Source organism: Callithrix jacchus, chromosome 10, assembly GCF_049354715.1.
Source record: "Callithrix jacchus isolate 240 chromosome 10, calJac240_pri, whole genome shotgun sequence".
NCBI lineage: Eukaryota > Metazoa > Chordata > Mammalia > Primates > Cebidae > Callithrix > Callithrix jacchus.
The window spans coordinates 56,375,824-56,394,054 of NC_133511.1; the positions used below are offsets into that span (position 1 = coordinate 56,375,824).

Genomic DNA, 18,231 nt, shown 5'->3' on the forward strand with positions numbered 1-18,231 from the left:
CATTTGCTAAAAATACCTTGCTTCACCTTGAACAGAGTCGCTAGTTTTAAAAGAAGTACATAAACCTAATCTCAAGAAAAAATGTTACTCAATTTTTATCCATCTATCTATCTATCCACAGTATCCATAATGATTTCATTGTCTTGTGCAATCTTCAAGTGTCAACTATATACTTAGCATCTTTGTTGGACTTAACCATCTTTATAATGATAATTTGTTTCTATAGCTCTTCTGTAACTAAGACTGTGGCATTTACTGTGGTCATAGTGGCTATAAATTGGAGTCGGAATTTGTTTTAACCTTCTCCTTTCAGAGTTTGGAATAACCTCTGTACTTTTATAAATGTGATAGATTGATCTTAGCATGTGGCTGAGAAACTTTTGTAAATATATTTTTTAAACTTCCCTATGTTTTGGGAAACAGGAGCTGATATGTATTTTAAATTTTATAGGAAAAGCCAATTTGGGACATTTTATTCTTTTGTCATAATTTGCTTAATAAACAAGTTGTAAATCTGAGGCAAACAAACATATTCATGGTTCCATAGGGTGGCAAAGCATTAATAAAAATAATTACCCACATCAGAAGGAAATTAAATAACGCTTTAATTGCCCTATCAATTTAAATCAATTTTCCATTTATTCTTTAACAACTATTATGGTTAATTTAACAATCATTACATTTCAAATATAATTTCAGAGATGTTGCTTTATAATTTACTATGCCATCATTTTTCAATTAACTATTTATGGTATCTTAAGAGCACATAGCCTTACCCAATATTTATTCAATAAAAGTATTGAACAGAGTTAATATTTTAGTGAAGTAGAGTTAATAAAGCATTTTTTATTGTGTAAAATGCCAAATATGTTAATGATAGCTTTATTATTTTACTAAGTGTGTGGTTTAAAAACAAATCTTATATACAAATTATGTCTTTAGTCAGAAGGCCTTTGATTAATATCTATCTTCTTGAGTAATTTGCATGTTACGATTGTAAAATGTAAAGAAAATGTATATGCTGCAAGTATTATACTGAATGGGCATTCAAGCATATTCTGAAAGGGATTTTTAAAAATTCTCATACTTAAAGTTATCAATTATTCCTTTAAAATGATCTCATAATGAATTTTAAAAATACATTCATGTGTTATTTAATAATGGGCACGCATTCTGAGAAATACATCATTAGACAATGTCATCATTGTTATGGGAACGTAATAGAGTGTACTTGTGCAAACCAAAACAGGATGGCTACTACACACCTAGGCTGTATATAGTATAGCCTGTTGCTCCTGGGATACAAACCCATATAGCATGTTACTGGACTGAGTAAAGTAGGCAACTGCAAAACAATGATAACTATTCATGTATCTTAACATATCTAAACACAGAAAAAGTAGAGTAAAAAAATAAAAGATAAACAATGGTACATCTGTACAGGGCATTTACCATGAATGGGACCTGCAGGACTGGACATTGCTCTGGGTAAATCAGTGAATGAGTAATGAGTGAATGTGAAGTCCTAGTACATTATTGTACACTACTATAGACTTTGAGAACACTGTACACTTAGGCCAGACTACATTTATGAAAAAATTCTTCAATAATAAATTAACCTTAGCTTACTGTAACATTTTTACTTCCTGAACTTTTTATTTTTTAACTTTTGACTCTTTTGTAATAACACTGAGCTTAAAACACAAGCATATTGTACAGCTATACATTTTCTTTTTTCTATTCTGATTCTATAAGCATTTCATTTACCATATATATATATATTATATATATATATATATATAATATATATATATATATATATATATATATATAAAACTTAAAAAAAAAAAAACTAAGACGCAAACACACATATTAGCCTAGGCATACCCAGAGTCAGGATCATCAAAATCATTGTATTCTACCTTCACAGCTTGTCCATCTGAAGATATTCAGGAGCAATAATATGTAAAAGAATGTTACAGCATGGATCTGTCATCTCTTGTAATAATAATGCTGCCTTCTAGGATACTTCCTGAAAGAGCTGCTTGAGACTGTTTTCTAATATAACACTCAATGTATAACTCAAATATAACTAAAAAGCATAGTACAATACATAAACCAACAACATAGTCATTTATTATCATCGTCAAGTATTATTCACTGTTTACAGTTGTATATGCTATACATTTACATAATGTCTGGCAGTGGAATAGGTTCATTTATACCAGCATCACTGCAAACACTTGAGTAATCATTATGCTACAATGTTACAATGAGTATGATGTCACTGGCAATAGCCATTTCTCAGCTCCATTGTAGTCTTTTGGGCCCAACATCATATATGTAATCTATCACTGATCAAAACGTTGTTATGCAGTGCATGCCTGTAACTCTATTCTTGTTATTGCTTCATAGTTTAATAATAGTTAAAATTGTATAAGCCACAGTACAGTGAAAATCATTCCCTTAAAATAGGCAATTGCCATGTTTAAACTGATTTGATATTTTACCATCTTAAAAAAATAATATAGTCTATGCATTTTAAATTTTTGGCTTGGTGTGGTGGCTCACACCTGTAATCCCAGCACTGTGGGATGCCAAGGTAAATGGATCACCTGAAGTCAGGAGTTCAAGAGCAGCCTGGCCAACATGGTGAAACCCTGTCTTTCCTAAAAATACAAAAAAGTAGTTGGACATGGTGGCACACACCTGTAATCCCAGTTACTCAGGAGGCTGAGTCAGGAGAACTGCTTGAAGCTGGGAGGCAGAGGTTGCAGTGAGCCAAGATTGTGCCACTACACTCCAGCCTGGGTGACAAAACAAGACTCTGTCTAAATAAATAAATAAATAAATAACATTTTAAACATTTTTTATTTTTTATTTTCCAATAGAATATTTTAGAGTTTTGTTTTATTTTTTAGACTATGTACAGGAATAATTCACATTTTTGTGTAACTAACCTCAGAATCAGGAACAGTTAATAACAATAAATGCTAGGAAATATAAAATGACAAGGTGGCAAGAGAAGAAAACATGAAAGGAAAAAGTATCTATCTTCTTCTCCTTATCTTCTCTGAAATTATTACATATATGTCCAGTGTAACTTTTCATGGCTCTTGCCTCACAATTTGTGCAATTTTTGAATAATTCTATTTTTCATCCTGAAATATCAAGAATATCCAGGTCTCTGCTCAAATGACTGACAGTAATTCTGTTCTCTTTGCTGGAGTAACAACAGCAATGAAGATGAGCCTATAAACTCAGCAATGAGCAGCACCGTATTTGTCTTTCTTCAGTTCATAAGGATCCCTCCACACACTTCGCCTGATCCCTGCTCTGGCCAGTTATCCTTATAAACAGGATAGCTGAGGAACAGCAATTAGGTTTACAGTCTGGAAATAGAAAAAAACTACTCACATGGATTGACTTCAAAATCTTTGCCTCGTTTGTATTAATCAACAGGCCTTCAAATATTTAAAGAAAAAGCTAGATCGAAATAAAATTTTTACTGTTATTTATTGCTGTTACAGTAAGTTGAGGATTCATTTTTAAAAACTGTTAAAATATGGCTAACTGCATTTTCTAAAAACAACTACAGCAACAAAACAAGGCTTTCCGTTTTCTGTTCCTTTCTTATAGGTTTAGGCTTCAGTATTGCAGGAGGTGTGGGGAACCAGCACATTCCTGGAGACAACAGCATTTATGTAACTAAAATTATAGATGGAGGAGCTGCACAAAAAGATGGAAGGTTGCAAGTAGGAGATAGACTACTAATGGTGAGTATGACTCCAGCAAAACTGTGTGCATATTTATAAAGCTCTTGTTTTCCAGTGTATGGCTGTCTCTGTTAAAGCTGCCATCACAAAATACCATAGGGTGGGTGGCTTAAACCGCAAAAATTTATTTTCTCACAATTCTGGAGACTAGAAAGTCCAAGGTTCCAACTGATTAGGTTCCTGGTGAGGGCTCTCTTTCTGACTTGCAGGCAGCCACCTGCTCACTGTATCCTCACAGGGCCTTTCCTAGGTATTTGTGCAGAGAGAGAGATCTCTCTCTCTCTTTCTCTTCTTGTAAGTCCACCTCTTATAAGGTCCAGTCCTATTGGATTACGGCCCCATCTTTAACTCATTTAACCTTAATTATCACCTATAGAGCCTATCCTCAAATACAGTCACAGATGGGTTAGGACTTCAATATATGAATTTGTGAGGGGTCCACAGTTTCGACCATGGGCAAAAATGGAGAAGAGACAGCAGATTTATGAGTAAGAGATCTCAAAGTACATGGACAATGTATCTGTTTTATTAACATTTTCAAAACAGAAATCTAAATTTTCATCAATTTTCTTAGGGACACATGGCATAGAGATTATCTTTTGTTCTTCCAATATAATGTGTCTCCTATTAGGGAGAGCAACTGCTATTTATAGACTGCTGGAGAGGTGGGTTTACATAACAAAAGAAACAACACCCTGGTTTACTGAATGTATATTCATGATCCTTTGTGTAACCAGTATAGACACAGCACCTGACTTCCAAGAATTTATAGTCTGAGTTCTGCTACATGTGTAAATGGATCTCATCCTTTCCTCCCCTTAGACAGAGTTATAGCTATTTCATTTGCCAGCTTCCCACATGCGTCAGGAGTCCTAGGCAGTAATTGACATTGACACACAGCCAGTCTTTCTGAACCATGGAATTACATGATAACCTAAAGCAAAATTAAGGCAATTAAAAGCAGCAAAGTATTTGGGACTGTGTTAATAAAACTGCCTTATGTCCATTTACTGTAGTGTGCCAAAATCTACAGGATAATGATCGAATATTGAAAATTAATAGTAGATCGCTCTCAAGTAAGATTAGCATATCTGTCTAATCATATGTCTACCCTTGTAAAACGGCCTCTAATCTATGTCTGCAATGACCCATTATCTCCAACAATACAAAATTGTTGAGAAGTGTCTGGGGAGGATCAGCCTATACAATCTCAACAGAAAATTAATTTTTATGACCCATGCAAGTTTTAGAGATTGAACCTCCATATTTTGTATTCATTGTACCTACTTCCCTTGGCTTTAGAGAGCTTGTGTTTAATCCCAGTGGTCTAATTTCATAGTCGCTGATGACCTTTGTGTAAAATAAGCTTCCTGTTAGATAAGATCTTTGTCACAATCTTGATAGCTAACATTGACCTGGCATTTGCTAAGTTCCATGTTGTTTTATAAAGGGTTTTTTTTTTTTTTTGCAATGTAACATATTTCTCATAGCAGCACATTTTATATAAGCAAAAAGGAACTGAGGTGTAGACAGGTTTACTGACTTGCCCATGGACATATATTTAATAATGAACAGAACTGGGTTTCACATTGAGGCAGTCTGGCTAGGACCACTCATCACCACCAAGCTATACTGCCTGTTGTACAAGGTGTGTTCGTTAGTTTCCTTGAATTTGTCAGTCAGCTCTTTCCTTTCCTCCTTTGTTTGTCATTGTCGTTTATTAATTACTTTTTTAATAAGTACATGCTGCCCATATACTGTGTCCCAGGCAGTAGCCACTATTCAGGAAGCAAGTCTGCCAGGAGAAAACAGAATGGGCAAAAAATACAAAATACACCATTAATGATGTTAGTCAGAATTAAAGTTAAGAGTTTGGGGCTGCTTTACCACCTGAAGCCGCTACTACTTTCATTCTCAAGAAAGTCTGATTTTTTTGTTTGTTTGTTTGCTTGTTTGTTTTCAATGTAAAAATTTGTTCTTATGATGTTGTTCTATCTTCTGGATGAGAAAGGTTGTTATTTGGATATATGTTCAGGAAGACCTGAACAACTTCTCTCTGGAATATAAACTTCATTGCTTGAAATGTTGTCTTGAGAATAGACTAAATTGTGATAACCATATTGTACATAATGCTAAGTTGAAAAATGAAGAGGACAGTTTCATTCTCAAGTAATGACTGTCTTAGCTAGTTGCTGGCTTGACCTTTGATTGATGGTGCTGTAAGAGTTTGGTTGTAGGCAGCTCCCCTGATATTTCTTCATCTGCTGCTATTGTACAATCATGGTAAATGCTATGTGCTTACTTCTTGAAATTCTGTTTAAATTTTTTTATTTCCAAATTCTTAAAAAAAAAAAACCTTGGTCTAAATAATTCTGTCAAAGGATTTTCCAGGCACCACACTATTTCATTACCATTTTCTTGATATTTATTATAGATATAATGATTTCAAAAATAGCTGTGACATAATCCTTAACTGTTTTCAGTTTTAAAGCATAGTTTTTTTAAAAAAAAAAAAAAAAAAAAGAACCTTCAACAGTAATAGGTCTCTCCTTTCTTATGTAAGGAAAACATAATTAGTACTTCCAAGGCAATTGCCAAGTTGAATCTGGAAATGAAAGAAAATGATTCATTTATAATAATCTGCAGGCAAAATAACCCTCAAAAAGAGAATAAAGACAAAAAATCATTGAAGCCACCCTAAAAGACCAATTATCTTGCCTCAACCCAAAAATATTTATTAATGCTCTCCTTCTGTCATTCCTTTCCACCTCCTCGTCCCTTTACAATCCTACATTTATGTTCTTTGTATCTTCCCCCCTTCTACTCTCCTCCCACAAAGGAAGTACAAATGATTTAGATTCTATGGTGTACCAGCTGTACCACACTCTGCATATTTTTCTCTAAATATGCTATTCTTTCTAAAGCAATTTGCACCACTTCCTTCTCTCACTTCTTAGAAAAAAAATCCACCATATATTATTCACTCAGAGTTCGGTAAGTAAACTGGTCTAAAATAAAACTTCATTAATTTCTTTAGTCTTCCATGGTTGAATACTCACAATTCAGGAAGTCTCCTAGCAACTGCCCTCTACCGAGAGCACAGTAATTTTTTAAAGAGTTAGTAATAGCAATAACTCTTTTAGTTTCTCAAGTAAAATAGCTATAATGTTGGGCACCACCTGATTCATACCATCTGTAATGGGTCCTTTCTTTCCCTGAAGAATTTCTTATATCTCAGAAAATTTAACATATTTATCTTAAAGCTCATCTTATATCAGCTCTTGCTTGGTACATCAGAAAAGCAGGCATGTGAAACAGTCCCTCACCTCGCATGGAACCCATTTAAGAGTGGATAATGCCTCCTGAAAGCTATTTATTAGGTAATAAGTATCATAAATGTTTTCCTTAAAATTCTGTTAAACTATACTTCTCTATAAATGTCACCCTTTATTCATTGCTCTGTCCCTTGAAAACAAAAAGGCAAAGACTAATTCCTCTTCCATATATATTTGAAAGAGCTGTCTTTTCACTTCTCAGCTGTTTAGAATGTTTTAGACCTTTTCTCTCTCCCAGTAAATTTTATCAGACATTCATTCATCTTCTGTAAATAGATTACACTTATTACAAAACTTCTTTAGATTCCTTGCAATCTTATTTCCCACTTTAAAAATTCCATGTAATAATATAATATCTGACCTTTGCAAATATTCTTCTTAAAGAAATAATTATGCTGTCTGTCACCTTTGCAATAAGCCTCTTGGTGTTTTAAATGAGATGACTGTAATGTTAGACCACTCTGATGTTTAATGGGTCACCCAAATACATGGTAGATGTTCTTTTTACCAAAATATTTATTTTTTTGAGACAGTTTCACTCTTGTTACCCAGGGAGGAATGCAATAGCATCATCTTGGCTCACTGCAACCTCCATCTCCCAGGCTTAAGTGATTCTCCTGCCTCAGTCTCCTGAGTAGCTAGGATTACAGGCATGTGCTACCACACCCAGCTAATTTTGTATTTTTAGTAGAGACAAGAGTTTCTCCATGTTGGTCAGATTGGTCTCAAACTCAGGTGACCTGCCCACCTCAGCCTTCCAAAGTGCTGGGATTACAGTCATGAGCCACTGCACTCAGCCCAAAATAATTTTTTTTATAATTTCCTTTGCTACTTAAAATTTATTGTTCACTAGAATTTTGTTTTGTTTTTTTAAATGGTAAAGTGGCAGTGACCTCAGATTTTGTGGATTGTACCAGTGGTTTAGTGTCATAGTCTCAGATGAAATAGATTGTCTTAGCCTTGAGTTTCAGAGGTGGCAACCATGGAATACTATGCAGCCATAAAAAAAGGATGAGTTCATGTCCTTTGCAGGCACATGGATGAAACTGGAAACCATCATTCTCAGCAAACTGACACAAGAATAGGAAACCAAACACCCATGTTCTTACTCATAAGTGTATGTTGAACAATAAGAACACCCAGACACAGGGAAGGGAACATCATGCACCGAGGCCTGGAGGGTGGGGAATCTAGGGGAGGAATAGCAGGGGGTGTGGAAATTGGGGAGGCATAGCATTAGGAGAAATATCTAATGTAGATGACGGAGTGATGAATGCAGCAAACTACCACCATGGCACGTATATGCCTATGTAACAAACCTGCACCATCTGCCATGTACCCCAGAACTTAAAGTATAATAAATAAATTATTTTTAAAAAAAGAAAGGAGGTCAGGCATGGTAGCTTATGCCTGTGGTCCCAGCACTTTGCAGGGCTGGGGTAGGAGGATTGCTTGAGCCCAGGAATTCAAGACCCTGGGCAACATAGTGAGACCCTGTCTCTACCAAAAAAAAACCTTTTTTTTTTGTTTTTTGTGATGGAGTTTCACTCTTGTTGCTCAGGCTGGAGTGCTGTGGCACAATCTCAGCACAGTGCAACCTCCATCTCCTGGATTCCAGCGATTCTCAGCCTCCCAAGGAAAAAAAAGAGTTTAACAGCATAACAAATTTTTTAATTCTTTCATATATTTTCACATATTGGCTTTTATTAAGCCCTCCCAAGGTGATACATACAGCCAAATATCTTACAAAAATGTGAACTTCTTCCTCTTTTTCTATATAAACTACAAATGTTGAGTCCAGGATGATTTGATTGTCTTCTCTGCAGGGATAGCATTAGTTATTAGTTCTCAAAGCTCCTGGCCACATGGTAATTTGAGGTTTAAAATCTTAAGCTCTTCTTTCTGTAACCCCTGCTCAACATTTGAAGAAAAAAATTGTTGGTGGAGATCTTTTATATCATTTACAGAGAATTAGTCCATGTGTTTTCTTTCCTAAAAGGGAAATAGTAAGTGACAGAAAAATTTTGAAGACACATTGAAGTCAAGTGGAAAGACATTGAACTCAGATGAGAAAGATGGATTTCAGTCACAGGCACCTAGCACTGATTCTACCTAATCTGTCTTGGGCAAGTAACATCCGTCTTTGGTCTTCTATTTTGGCCTCAATACCATGGTAGTATTATATTAGATTGGTATTTATTTCTCAAAGTTTGCTTTAAAATATTGTTCTCTTTTCTGTGTCACATGAATACAATCTGTGACCAAATAAGTTTGAGAAATTCTGCAACTTGTATTTTGGCCCCCTTGTAGATTCTCAATGAATTTTAGCGTATTAAAAATTCTGTAATGTCCTGCTGTCAAGTAAGTGTTTTGATTTTGATTTACAAGACTGTTTTATCATGGAATCTTTTTCTTAGATAATCATAAAACACCTGAAACTTGTGTTTAATGGAATATACTTGGGATGTGCTATGTGTGAGCATCTCTAATTTTTATTTGAAAATGAATATCCTATACATCAACTGCATTTAGGAAATATGAGTAGAAACAAGGCAAGTTTCTGAATGAGTAGTCGTGATGACTGAAATTATTATTATTTTTGGTAGATTGACAAAATTGCCTGACTTCATCCAAGTATCAATAAGAAAATCAAACTGAAGACAGTCCAAATATGTAGAAATTATCTGAATGAGATGTTAAAGCATATTCATTGGTTATACAAATCATACCAACCTTAGATCTTTTAGAACCGAGACCTGTAACTCTCTGAGCATGTCTCTTGCCTAGTAACAACACGTTGCTATCACCGTGAAAAGATCTTTTGCCCACACCTCCTCATTTATTCTTAACCCCAACCTTTGAGAGGTAGTTAGGACAGTCATTACTGCTATTTTTCAGAAGAGAAAGTTAGATCTCAGAGATGACAAAGGGATATCCAATATTGCATAACTAGTAAATTGTACAATTAAGCTTAGCCATAGATTTTGATGTCCTAAAGTCAAATTCCTTCTGCTGGTTTTGTCAACATCTCTGATTCTCAATTTTGGTTACATATTTGAATCTCAAGGTAAGCTCTTGAACATTATGAACCCCCAATTGTCAGTCAACCCTATTAATCAAATCACAATTTCTTGGGTAGGTATCATGTTTCATTTTATTTTATTTTTTAAGTTTTCCAAATGATTTTAATGTGCAGTCAGTTTAAAAACCACCATCCTACCTTGACGTAACCACATCCTAGCCCATTCTGCTGCTACCATTGCTTCTCCTAAGGACAGCTTTGTTGGTAGTGCTCATTGTATCAAGCCAGTGAAGTATAATTTAGCAGTTTCCTGCTATGGGCTAAAAAAAATTTAGAACAGTTCACTCTCAAAACTCTGTCACGTCTGAAACAACAGGATAAAACCTGGACAACTGTTTCTTGAACTTTTTTCTAATTTATCGCAAATGTAGTAAGTTATAATACAATGTAATTACAGTGACATATTTTAATTAAGGGCTAAAACCTTTATTACATTCCTTTTTATTTTGCTTATATTAAATGTAATAGCCCTTTTTATAGAACTTGCTCTGTAAGTATCATATGTTGCTGTCATTTAAAAATTACCGTAAGGGCACACTCTATCAGTAAAACACAAAATGTTGCCACTAATATATTTCTCTACTCTAAATTACAGATATATCACTATGCTAATATTCACATTTTAAAACATGCAAAAATTGAAATAGAAATATCAGTGTGATTAATATTAATATAAATGCAAATGTTTTCCTCTTGTACCCAGTGGATTGCCATAGGCTTCATATCATACTGTCCATTTTGGTGACCTCTGCTAGAGAAGAAATTTGAGTAAATCAAAATAATCACTCTTGATTGCTCTTTCTCTTTATATGGAGTAGAAGGTTAAGAAATGAATTAATGATTAATGGAGGAAGAATAAAATCACAGTGAGGGAGCTTCGGCTGTGTACCTTATAAACTGACATGAGCTGGTGCTAACATTCTTTACCACCTTTTCATTCTTATATCCTGTGCCTGGCACAGAGCAAGTATCCAATAAATGTGTGTTGTTGCTTAAATGACCTCATTCTTACTCCTTTCCTCTCTGACTCAGCACAAATATAAAATAGAATGCAACACAAATGGTTTTCTTTCTATAAAATAGGGAATTTTGATTGCTTTTCCTTTGGCATTCTGCAATCATTTTTTAAAAACTTACTTAGCTTACTATTTCAACATTTATTAAGTGCCAACTGTTTATATTGCATCAGCTAGAGGAATAGAGATAACTATGATCTAATCAGTTGCCCTTGAGAAGGTCATAATTGGAGGCGGGAAGAGCCACTGTAGGAATAAGTATTCCACAATGTAGTGGGTGATAATTTCCACAGAAAGAGCCACGAACAGCAGCAGGATCAACAAAACATGATGCCTGATTATGAATATTTGATTTTGATTTGTACACTACTTTATGTCATACAGAGTCTTTTCAACTTCATGATTTCATTCCTTTCTCATAAATACAAATCAAGAGGTAAATAAGTATAATTTCCACTTTACATGTAAGAAAATGAATTCTTACTAAATATATTGACTAACTTAAATTCATGAAACTGGAAATTAAAACCAGATCTGATCTGATTCTACATTCATAATTACTCTCACTGTATTAAATTGCTTTTGTCTCTAGAAAGAGCAAGGTTTAACATATGACTATTATTTCTAAGAAACTTAAGTCTACTCACTGGACTAGAGAAATTAACTTCCTTTATTCCCATTCTGATTTTCATTACTCATGAGATGCTGCTAGGGGTGTCTCATAATGAGACCACTGTACTTAGCTTCTGTTCTTTCTTAAAGTTTTTGTTCTTGTACATATAGAGTTAATTTTGCTACAACTATAACATACATATTTAATCCTGAAAAGATGAAAAACAAAAAAATATTTATTATCCAGAGATAACCATTGCTTATATGCCTTTTATTTATTAATAGTTATTTTTTGAATAACTTTTATTATAATAGTTAATTTCAGAGGATTATGGAGAGCTTAATCCTTGGTTTAGGCATATTTATTGATTTTCATAATAGTGGCATTACTACCTTGGATTGGTCTGCTTTTTGATTTATCTTGCAACCTAATGATCAGCCACTTTGTTTCTTTCAACATGTTAACTTTAGAATTTTCTTACCAATGCCTCTAGAGTTCCACATTTCCTTGTACCACATCTTAGGTAACCTTAATATTTGTAATCACCTTCCAGTTCATCCCACCATACTGATATTCCTGCAAGAACATGGAAAAGTCAGTATCTTGCCATCTGTCCATTGCCCATTCTTCATTACCATGTTCTCATGCCCCCTTACTTCCCACCTTTGTATTATTACATTTATGTTTGCTTCCACATATTTGATTTCCCACAAAACTTTCCATGTCTCCTTGCAAGTCTCCTGGCACCTCTTTCTTCAGCTGGTTTGCCTTCCTTTGCATCATGTTCAAATTCAGCGCTCCCTCTTCTGTTTGAGAGAATGAGTTGTCTCACCTCCAGCCTCTCTTTCTTGGCCTCAGTCCTCTTTCGTATTGCAAACACACAGCCAGGCTGCACATATGTCCCCCTCTGTGTGGTGCACCCCACAGAGAGCACTTCAATCAAACTCACATGATTTTTTTCCTTGAAACCAGGCCAGTTGTTCAGTGTTCACCATTATAGGCAGATACTTGATGCAAATGGAAAAAAAAAAGAATAAAATAGACAATGACAAACAATGACAAGAGCAACTAGCCAATCAGTGTAATGTCCCTTCTCACTGCATACAATCAGCTCCAGCTGTAGGCCCTTTTATCTTGAGAGTTCATAGGATAATGCACACACATAATTAACCCAAACAGACTCACTTTTTGTGAAAAACATTTTGAAGACTTCAGCACAAAAGAGCACTTTTTGGTCCAAATCCGGTACTATTCTGAATGTTTAAAAAGACCACACAGAAGCTTCATCAGCAGTACCCTAATTAAACTCATCAGTTCACAGATGTTTACAAGAAAATGATCAGCAAAAATTTTCACCAAGAAATCCTGTTTACTAGAAGAGAAATGGATGATGACAATAGTATTAGTGATACGAGTTAATATTAAGATCTGTATTGTGCCTGTCACTTTATATAGGCCAACAGATTTGGATCAATAGTGTTTTGAAGCAGTAACTGCTGTCATTCCTATTTTACAGATGTCAAAACTAAGGCTTACAAGGTTAAACAAGTCTCCCCAAATCACACAGCTAGGGAGCAGCAGGGTCCAAGTCTCAAGTCTGCATGACTCAAAAGCATGTGTTTTTAATCACTATGTTCTGTTGCCAACATCATAATACCACCTGTTCTATGACTAAAATCTGCAAATTTTTCAATACTTCAGTCACCAAATAGAAACTGAGTGAACTACCACTATTTTAAAGTACTATTATTACTCTCCCCAGTACCTTCTTTCCCCATTTCTCACCCATACCTTTCCCTCAACTTCTGTTTTCTGGTCTAAAAATTTTCCTAGTGATCTGAAGACTCTGTCAGCTAAGTCACTCTATGAAATTGATGTTGAAGGTAATATTTTCTGGATCATTTCACTGCCCACCTTAAAAATGGCAAAAGGTGCAATTTAATAAGCACTGACCACATTTCTCTTTCACTGATAATCTAATGACCTGTGTACTTTCTGTACTCTGGGGGAAAAAAACAATGAGCCCTTGTCAGAAACAGAGCCTTGGTGTCACTTATAATCTAATCCATTTAGTTTCTAGCCTTTGGTTTTTATTTTTAATTATTATTGGCCTGTCGTTCTCCCTGTGTTATGCCACCAGATGCTGTTTTTCTTCTGTTTTTTCAGTACAGATGTTTCTTCAGGCCCTGGTCACAGAATTCAAAGCTGCCTTAGGCAGTCTTTTTTTTTTTTTTTTTTTTAGAGAAAACACCCACTTTCATATACATTTTAAACCTCAGAGCATCACATGTAAATATTCATTATCAGCGTGTTGCAGTGGCTCATGCCTGTAATCCCAGCACTTTGGGAGGCTGAGGTGGGAGCATCAGTTGAGGTAAAGACCTCTAAATCAGTCTGGCCAATATGGTGAAACCCTGTCTCTATTAAAAATACAAAATTAGCTGGGTATGGTGGTACACACCTATAATCCTACCTACTCAGGAGGCTGAGGCAGGAAAATTGCTTGAATCCTGGAGGTGGAGGTGGCAGTGAGCAAAGATAGTGCCATTGCCCTCCAGCCTGGGCAACAGGAGCAAAACTCTATCTCAAAAGAAAACAGAAATTCATTTTTCTAGACACAAGAAGTGGCAACTGCCCTAAAATAAGTGATTAATCAAATGTACAAGAAGATTTTGAAGAGACAGTTAGTGATATTAAGCAGCTTTCCATTTTACTTATTTATTTTTTGACTGGTCAGTGTGTTAGGATGATGCCATATACTGTTACCACTGGACTAGGCAGGAAATGTAATGATTCCTCAAACTTTTATAATACTTTGGAATTTATTCTGCTTTAATATGTAAACTTGGAAGGATACCATGTTCTAAAGGGAGAAAGAACAGGTGATATAAGCTGTAGCTTTTAATGAATCAACATACAAATATAATCTAATTTCCATCTCTTAAAGAGGCTTGTGATCCAACTGATGGCTTTGACAGTTGGAGGCAGTGTGACCTCTTTGTTGCAAGTTAATCTCTTTAAACGTCAGTTTTTCTCATCTGTAAAATTTGCCTTATTATTAGTATCTACCTCCTGGAGCTATTCTGATAAGTTGTATGATTCATGTCAAAATATATGACATAGTACTCCTAAAATATGTAACATGCAAGGGTTAAATAAATGTTGGTTCTTATTATTATCATTTTGTTATTTCTCTATTATTAAGGGCTGCCATTATCAACTATGTTCTCCATATCTGAAGTTCCTCTACATCCTCCCTCTCTACATGAGTCTATTCTTCTATCCAGTCATTCCACCAACAATTGTGTATTATAATGTGGGTTTCATAAATGTAGAGACCTTGTCTATCTGGAAAAAGTAATATAGCTGAGTGGTTAACAGTATGGTTTCTGGAGCCAAGTTGTCTAGCTTTGAATTCTGCCTCTGCCACTTACCACATCAATGATTTTGGGCAAGTTTCTTAACCTCTTGGAGACATGCTTTTTCCATCTGTAAAATAATTATAATACCTACCTCATAAGTTGTTGTGAAAGTTTGATTGTTTTAATATATGTAAAATACTTTAAAACAGTGCCTGGTATGTAACATGAGCTATATAAGTGTTTGCTACAATTATACATTATCATTTTCATTATTTATCATAAGTCTAATATCTGGCACAGAGTCCAACACTAAACAGGTATGCTGTAAACATTTGATCAGTGAATAAACAAATGCCAGACACTGAAAATGAAAAAAGAAGAGAACTTTTCTTATCTAGAAGAGAAATGTGAGAGATGCTGGAGAAGCTTACAGCTTCATGGAGAACTTACAGCCAGCATTCAGACATGTCAGTCAGGTTCAGTTCTCTCCAGTTCCGTGTTCCCTAACCTGGGCTACACCACCAAGGATTAACTAGTACATGGAACTTATACAGCAATATGGAACAAAATAATAAAGATTATGAACAGTACTGCTGCAGAGTATAGTATAGCTAAACTGCTAATAGGATAGTATAGATAATACGTACTATAGGGGTACGATCCAATGCTTTTGGCACATTTATTTTAATTCTACATCATGTCAGCAGAAAGTAATTAAACAATTACGTTATTAAAGAGATAGTAGCCAAATAAATCCAGACATATATGGTCAACTAATTTTTGACAAAGAAAATAAGAGAGCATAATGAAGAAAGGTTAGTCTCTTCAATGAATGATACTGGGAAAATGGAATCTCCACATGCAAAAGAGTGAAACTGGACTCTAATTTAGCTATGCACAAAAATCTGCTCAATTTGGCTAAAACGCCTAAATGTAAAACCTACAACAACCACAAAATTCCTAGAAAAGAACATGGGAGAAAAGCTTCCTTGACCTTGGCATTGGCAATGTTGTTCTGGATATCATATTAAAAGCTGAGGCCACAAAAGCAAAAATAAATAGGACCACATTAAACTCAAAATCTTCTGCAAAGCAGAAGAAACAATTAACCAAATGAAACAAATTGGGAAAAAATTGCAAGCTGTATATCTAATGATGAGATAATAACCCAAATTTATAAAGAACTGAAACAACTGAATAGTAGAAAAATAATTGACAGAATTTTAAAAATAGACAAAGGACATGAATAGATATTTCTCCAAAGAAGATGCAAAAATGTCCAGCAGGTATACAAAAAGGTGCTTAATATCACTAATCATCAAGGCAATGCAAATGTAAACTGCCATGAGATATCGCTTTACAGCTGCTAGGATAACTATTATCAAAAAGATGAGAGATAACAAATGTTGGTGAGGATGTGGAGAAAAGGGAGCACTTGTGCACTATTGAGTGGGATGTAGACTGGTATCGCCATTATGGAAAGCAGTATGCAGTCTTCTAAATAAATTAGAAATAGATTTACCATGTGATCCAGCAACCTCTTATCTTGTTATATACCCAAAGAAGATGAAATAACAGCCTTGTAAAGATATCTGCACTCCCATGTTCAGTGCAGCATTATTTACAATAGCCAAGAGAAGGCAACAACCTACTTGTCTATAAGTGGATGAAAGGATAAAGAAAATGTGTTATATATACACAATGAGATATTCAGCCTAGAAAATGGATTCTGTCATTTATCACAACACATGAATAGACTTGGAGGACATTATGCTAAATGAACTAAGCCAGAATAGAAGGAACAATATTGCATGATCTCACTTATATGTGGAATCCTTAAAAAAAAATCAAATATACAGAGATAGAGGATGAAACAGTGGTTATGGCGGAGGTGGGAGATGGGGAGATACAGGTGAAAGGATAAAAAGTGGCAGATATGTAGGATGGACAAGTCTAGAAGTCTCACGTGCAATGTAAAGATTATAGTTAATAAAATTGTTATATATTAGAAATTTTGTTAAATAAATAGATTTAGCTGTTCTTGTCACACAAAAAAGTAACTTTGATGATGGATATGTCAATTTGCTTCACTATAGTAACCATTTTATTATCTGTATGTGTGACATAACATCATGCTGTGAACCTGAAATATGCACAATAAAATTAATTTTTTTAAATAGTAGCCAGATAAGGATAACCTAGGTATTTGAAACACTTCCCAAATGTTTATTCTAGTTTCCTTAAAGTTGAAGTCTTTTTAGAGAGATTATCTTAAAATCATTTCAGAGAAGCACTGCAGAGATGCACAGTAATGCCACTGCCATGAAGTCAGAATTACATTTGCATCACAGGCTTTTCAGTGTAATAAAGAAAGAGGCATTTCTGTTAAAGCGATGACAATAGAGCACCCTTGAACTCGCTCATCTGCAAAGACCTGTATCCAAACAGACTCATATTAAATGACATTTTGATGAGAACAATTTTAAAGTGAAAAAAATCAAGGTTGGTGAAGCTATAGGGAAATGTGGGCTCTCATATAATGCTGGTATGAGGGTAAACCAGTTCGTCTTTCCGGAGGGAGAGGCACTTTCAGACTAGGTATCAAAAGCCCTGATAATGCTCATATAGGTTGGTCCAGTAGTTCCACTTGCAGTGATAAATCTACATTTTGGAAATTGTCAGAGTTGTGCACAAATATAGAAAAAGGTTTATTGCAATATTATTTATAGTTGTGAAAAGTTAGAGGCAAACTAATCATGCACTAGTAAAAAACTGGTTAGATCATTTTCCTGCAGTCATGCAACATAATGCTCTGCAGAAAACAAAAGTCATGTTGTTAAAGCACATTGCTGCTGCTACAAACAACTAATCACTCGGGGTGTAAAAAGCAGGCTCCAAAACAATGTGTATAATATACTCAAAATTGTTTAAAGAAACATATCTAAGTATGGAGATGATGAGTGATTTTTATTTTCTTCTTTTTTTAAGTTTTCTTCCATGAATATGTATTACTTATGTATCATAGAAACTAGAGCATAACAGAAAAG

The 18,231-nt window shown here is 34.8% G+C and overlaps 1 protein-coding gene and 1 long non-coding RNA gene across 48 annotated transcripts in view; one reads left to right on the plus strand and one right to left on the minus strand.

Annotated features, from left to right (window-relative positions):
- DLG2 (discs large MAGUK scaffold protein 2) overlaps positions 1-18,231 on the plus strand; it is a 2,299,762-nt gene that overhangs the window by 1,769,957 nt on the left and 511,574 nt on the right. For all 47 annotated transcript variants that reach the window (XM_078340083.1, XM_078340084.1, XM_054241373.2 and 44 more), the window contains one exon: positions 3,640-3,776. In XM_078340083.1, coding sequence (XP_078196209.1) covers positions 3,640-3,776 — 137 coding nt within the window. The remainder of the gene's footprint in view (positions 1-3,639; positions 3,777-18,231) is intronic.
- On the minus strand, positions 8,185-13,421 carry LOC144578087 (uncharacterized). The gene is made up of 2 exons (XR_013523196.1): positions 12,304-13,421; positions 8,185-9,103 (listed from the first exon to the last, which is right to left on the minus strand). It is a non-coding gene; the product is annotated as an uncharacterized LOC144578087 (long non-coding RNA).